The sequence below is a fragment of the Seriola lalandi genome, unplaced genomic scaffold (assembly GCF_002814215.2).
Source record: "Seriola lalandi dorsalis isolate HSWRI2012SDOR001 ecotype SW California unplaced genomic scaffold, Sedor1 jcf7180002054941, whole genome shotgun sequence".
NCBI classification, from domain to species: domain Eukaryota; kingdom Metazoa; phylum Chordata; class Actinopteri; order Carangiformes; family Carangidae; genus Seriola; species Seriola lalandi.
In genome coordinates, this window is record NW_019525492.1 from 125,484 (window position 1) to 130,893 (window position 5,410).

The following is a 5,410-nucleotide window of genomic DNA, read 5'->3' on the forward strand; positions in this document are numbered from 1 at the left end:
GACAGTCATTTAGAAAGCAGACAGTGTTGTCAGGACTGTGAGTGTGTGTGTGAGTGTGTGTGTGTGTGTGTGTGTACCTTGTTGCATGATCTCCACTATCTGCAGCACCCGGTCCATGTGTTTCCTGGCTGCTATCAGACCCTGAAGCATCAGCATCTTGTAGTAGTTAAACATGTCTCCGTCTGGACCCCCCATCACCTCAAAGAGACAAAGACACAGTTCTTCTAAAGAGACTCTTCCTCTGAGTTCCAGTAAATATGTTTCACACTAACACCAACATCCAGAGAAGAAGACACTGTCGTCTGTAGCTGCGTCACAATAAACTGTCATACAAACATGTTAACCTGCACGGTGAGAAGGCTACTGCTGCTAGCTCTGCTAACGTTAGCCACGCTCAGCAAACCAACACGACAGCGTTCACCTGCAGACGCTGTGATCCTGATTAAACCGAGCTCAGTTCTGACCAACAGGGAGATGTCGTCTCTCGTGCTAACGTGAAGTCAAAGCTAATAACCAGCGACCACGAGAAACTCACATCTACGAACTCTGTGGTGAGTTTGAAGGCGGACGTTTCAAAGCCGAGGTTTTTGGGTGAGCTGGAGAGGATGAAGCCGAAGTCGATGTGGATGATGTGACCTTCAGCGTCCAATAGGATGTTCCCGTTGTGTCTGAGAGGTCAGAGGAGGAGGGGTCACAACATTATAAGACATTCATTAGGTTAAAAACACCGTTACAGACTCTGAAAACCTGCTGGGAGGAACAGGTGACCTCACCTGTCTTTGACCTGCAGCAGGTAGCAGATGAGGCTGTATCCGGCGCAGCTCTGGACGAAGTTCCTCTGAGCAGACAGGAAGGCCTCGGTGGTCGGCGCTCCGTGTTCCTGCAGGAAGTAGTCGAGCAGAGACAGCTGGCTCTGCTTCTTCACCTGATGGAGCGACACGGCGTTGACCACGGGTTCGATCATCCCGCTGTCTGATGACAACACCAGGATCTTATAGGGCTTAATCCAGAGCGGGACACGCTCCTGCTCCCAGATAGACTGCAGGGGGGGGGGCGGGCAGGTGAGTCAGTGGTCGTCAGTGCGTTTTGATCATGTGATTTTAAGATGTCACAGCCTCACCTTGAGCTGCTGTAGCACCTGGAAGGCGAGCAGCTCCTGTCTCAGGTCGTCTCCACATTTAACAATGACGGACAGAAGTCTCCAGTTAGGAAGGTGACCGTAAGGAGATCCTTCTCTGATCCTCCTACAGGAAACACAGTCAGACCGACAGGTAAACAACATGGAGGGTCTGTGGTGTGTTCCAGGTCAATGTGAATTATCAGTGGATTCTTCATCACAGACGCTCAGATTTTCACGCTGAGGAAGTGTCACTGAAGGCAGCATCACCTACCGGACCTTCTCCTCCCAGGGCTCCTTCAGGGCCACGGCCGACGGGTCCTCGGGGTCCCGTTTAAAGGTGGTGGGGGCCTGAGCCAGCTGCTCTGACAGACGACGCCTGAAACATGAGACACAAATACAGAAAACACACGTTAACACACAATAACACACACACACACACACACACACACACACACACACACACACACACACACACACACACACAGTAGATGTACAGACCTGATGTCTCCGGCAGCGATGAACACAGGCTCTTTACTCTCCAGGCTGGTGATGCTGTCCACTGAGAACTGGCTGATGTTGTCACAGCTGTTGGTGTGGATCTCTGGGAGCTGGAGGAGGGACAGAGGGACAGACTCAGCATCTACCAGCCTGTATGTGTGACACTATGAGTCGTGTGTTACTGAGTCTCATGTGACTGTCATCTGAAACCTGAACAGCTGATGTGTGATCTGTGTTGACGTCCTCTTCATGTTCGTCTGTCTTGTGTCTTAATGCGACTCAGCATTAACTGTTGATCGATGTTTCCTCCTCGACTCTGTGGAAACTTATTCCAGGTGATTCCTGACTCTGCTCTGAACATCAGCTGTTTCACTTCCACTGACCCTGACTCCACCTACAACCTGTTGAACATAAACTGAGAACGCTGACATCACGTCCTGTCTGAGCACACCTGGGCGTCGTCTCACCTCCACCTGCAGCTCTCCGATGTCGTCCACAGACCACGCCTCATCGTCGTTGTCGTAGTTGGGGACCATGGAGAAGCTGCCGGCCCTCTGCTCCGGCGTCATGCCGCAGTCCGGCAGGTTCTCCACAGAACGCGTGCTCCTGATCCGGTTCTCTGGGATCCGGATCGGAACGCTGGACGTCTCAAAGTTCTCGCACTCCAGAACCTCCACGTAGATCAGGTACGGAGCCTGAGGGGTCACAGAGGAGGTGGAGACAGTGAACAGCTGATCAAACCCTGGTCGTCTGTCTGGGAGGTTGTGTATTTATCTTTTCCCCGTCTTGAAATCTTTACTTACTGGATTGTTTCCCGACACATTAATGCACACAAGGGTTAAATACACATCCCTTCATATTGTAAAATAGTTCTGGGAAATTCTAATGTTGAGAAATGAAGGCTTCTTGGTCATGCTGTTCACTTCTACTTCTCTGTGACAGAACGACTGTTTCTGTAACTGGTGAAATGTTCTCAACTATCCACTAAAAGAATCGCAAAAAAAAAAACCTTCTTCACTTTGACACTGATGGTTTAAACGCGTCTCATTAACACTGATCATGATGGAGACCTGACATGTTCCTCTGTCCCATATTTTAACATTTCAGAATCTTCTTTATTCAAACTCAATAAACAAAAACGTTGCTCGTAACTCTGCTTTTACCACTAAGACTTAACTTCAGATTAAAGGATGTTTTAACCATCGCAGTTTCTGGACTGACGGTTCAGGGACGAGGCGCTCGGTCCTCACAGGTTGGGAAAGACGAATGCGTGTGTGTGTGTGTGTGTGTGTGTGTGTGTGTGTGTGTGTGTGTGTGTGTGTCTCTCACCTTGTCTTTGGAGTTTAACACCACGGCCTGTGTGTGCGGCACTCGGACCACGTGGTGGTCGAAGGCGGCGGTGGGCAGCCAGACTCGAGCCGGCAGTTTGTGGTTGAGCAGCGACAGCTCCGAGATCAGCCGCTGCGTCTTCTGCTCTTTGGTCGGCAGCGTCGCCAAACGCTTCCCGATCCCCATCAGAGACTTTATGAACTCCCTCTGAGGAGCGAGCCGTACCGGCTGGAGGGGGGAGGAGGGGTAGAGAGAGAGAGAGAGAGAGGGAAGGGGGGTTAGTCTCTGCTGGTGTCACCTGGGACAGAGACACCTGAACAGGTGAAGGTCGATGTTTGTGTGTCAGGTTTGTACACTGATAAGTTTCCCTCCACAGCCAATAAAAATCAACCTGCAGTTTTCAGTTTGTCCTCAGTCTCTAAGGCAGAGACACAGAAGAAGAACAAAAGAAGAAGAAGAAGAAGAAAGACGCTGTAACAATTAGCAACAATTATTCTGATTGGTTGGTTTGTAGTCAGGGTTTTGATGCTGCCTGTGTTTGTGGACATGTGACCTTTGACCTGGGACAGACAGACGTTTACATGTTTTATCTGAGCGGTGAAGTCTGAGCACCAACTGCAGCATCAAACCTGACACACACGCACGCACGCACGCACGCACGCACGCACGCACGCACGCACGCACGCACGCACACACACACACACACACACACACACACACACTCAGAGGAAATTGTTCACAGATCAGTTTGTGTCCTCACTGATTCACCCACAACCTCCAGACAGCTGATTGGATCCAACACAAGAACTGAGAATTACAGGGTGACGTTCAGTCACAGGGACGTCACCTCACACTCAACCAGAACCAGACCTACAACCAGAACCCACAGACTTCATTTCCCACAATGCACCCCGGAGGGAGGAAGCTGGTGAACTTACGGGACCAGTCTCAAACTCCAGACTGTCCGAGCTGGAGCTGCTGTCCTGGAGGTCAGGGGTTAAAACAGCGGGGGGGTTAGAGTGACGTGGATCAGACTCACATGGAGAAATAAGATCAGTTTGATTTAAGTCTGTTAATTTGTGTTAATAAGAAAAAATAAATAAATTCTCTTCTGATTTCTCCTAGTGCCTGTGAACCCACCACAGAGACCACATTAAACTTAATGACACTGAGTTGTTTGTCATTTTGGCCAAATACACTGAAGGTTCTTAAACTAAAATAATGATTTCTAGTATTAGAAGTTAATAACTATTTAGGAAACAACTGATTATGAATTATCTCTCAGCTTGTGTCTGTATGAGGTGATAAAATCCCCCTGAGCAGCTGACTCTAAAAACCTGAGGCGACGACATGCAGCAGAGGTCCCAGCTGTTTATTCACCCTCACGAGTCCCTCTTTATTATCTACCATCAAAATAACTGCATCAGAAACACTTGACCTCTGGACTCCGGAACCAGAACCTGAGTCCAGCACACAAACATCCTGGTCCTGGTTGTGTTACCTCGTCCTGGCTGCTCTCCACCTTCGGGTTACTGGCTGTTCTCTTCAGGTTGCTGCTCAGGCTGATGCTGACTGTGGCGTCTGATTTGGAGCGCTGATGTGTTCGTTTGGAGGGCGACAGGCCGTGGTCTCCTCCCAGGGGCCCGGGGCCGGCGGTGGGGGACGTAATGGGACAGAAAGGCGTCAGAGTCAGGGGGTCCCTGCGAGCTCGCGGCCCTGCAGGTTTGAGTTCATCAGACAGGATGAGTTTCCTCAGTTTGGTTCCTCGAGAGTGACGCTGGGTGGAGATGTGCATGTCAGAGGAGTAAGCTCCCAGCAGCCAAGCACACGTCAGACTGAAGGAGATGCTCTGTCTGCAGCGGTGAACCTGCAGACGACACACAGGGTTAAATAACACTCAGTGAACCTGCAGACGACACACAGGGTTAAATAACACTCAGTAAACCTGCAGACGACACACAGGGTTAAATAACACTCAGTGAACCTGCAGACGACACACAGGGTTAAATAACAAAGATATTAAAAGGAGTCTGAATGAACACATTGGAAGCTGGACTCATGTTGGATAACATGAGGTTAAGCCCTGCCCCCGTGTCCGGGCCACACCCACCACATATGGCTTGATGGCGTCCCCGACGTCCTCGTCCATGTGGATGTACATGTTGAGGAGCTGGGGCAGGTAGAAGTCCACCTCCTCGTGGGGGAAGCTGAAGAGCCGGTTCCCGATGTAGGCCTGGACCCCAGGCTCCTTGGAGTTGTGCAGGTAGGAGATCGCCATGGAAACGTCAAACAGCTTAGACTCGAATAGGCGGAGCAGCCACGACTGTTTGGAGGGATTGTGTCTCTGCCGCCGTCGTGCGCTCTTCACCGAGCCGGGCGCCAGGCCGTCGGGCTCGACATGCTCCTCTCGGATCTTCATTGGTTTCACAGTCAGCGCTGCGGGGGGTGTGGGGGGTACGGGGG

The 5,410-nt window shown here is 50.9% G+C and overlaps 1 protein-coding gene across 2 annotated transcripts in view; it reads right to left on the reverse strand.

Moving 5' to 3' along the window:
- Window positions 1-5,404, reverse strand: part of pi4kb (phosphatidylinositol 4-kinase, catalytic, beta) — a 6,456-nt gene extending 1,052 nt beyond the window's left edge. Inside the window, exons 1-11 of one of the 2 annotated variants that reach the window (XM_023393643.2) lie at window positions 5,058-5,404; window positions 4,449-4,814; window positions 3,886-3,930; window positions 2,948-3,175; window positions 2,086-2,313; window positions 1,619-1,728; window positions 1,392-1,496; window positions 1,121-1,244; window positions 774-1,039; window positions 536-668; window positions 78-198 (exon numbers count right to left, since the gene is read on the reverse strand). In XM_023393643.2, the coding sequence (XP_023249411.1) occupies window positions 78-198; window positions 536-668; window positions 774-1,039; window positions 1,121-1,244; window positions 1,392-1,496; window positions 1,619-1,728; window positions 2,086-2,313; window positions 2,948-3,175; window positions 3,886-3,930; window positions 4,449-4,814; window positions 5,058-5,366 (2,035 nt within the window). In that variant the 5' untranslated portion in view covers window positions 5,367-5,404. The remainder of the gene's footprint in view (window positions 1-77; window positions 199-535; window positions 669-773; window positions 1,040-1,120; window positions 1,245-1,391; window positions 1,497-1,618; window positions 1,729-2,085; window positions 2,314-2,947; window positions 3,176-3,885; window positions 3,931-4,448; window positions 4,815-5,057) is intronic. The other variant, XM_023393644.2, reaches the window with a different exon arrangement.
- Between the last annotated feature and the right edge of the window lie 6 nt (window positions 5,405-5,410).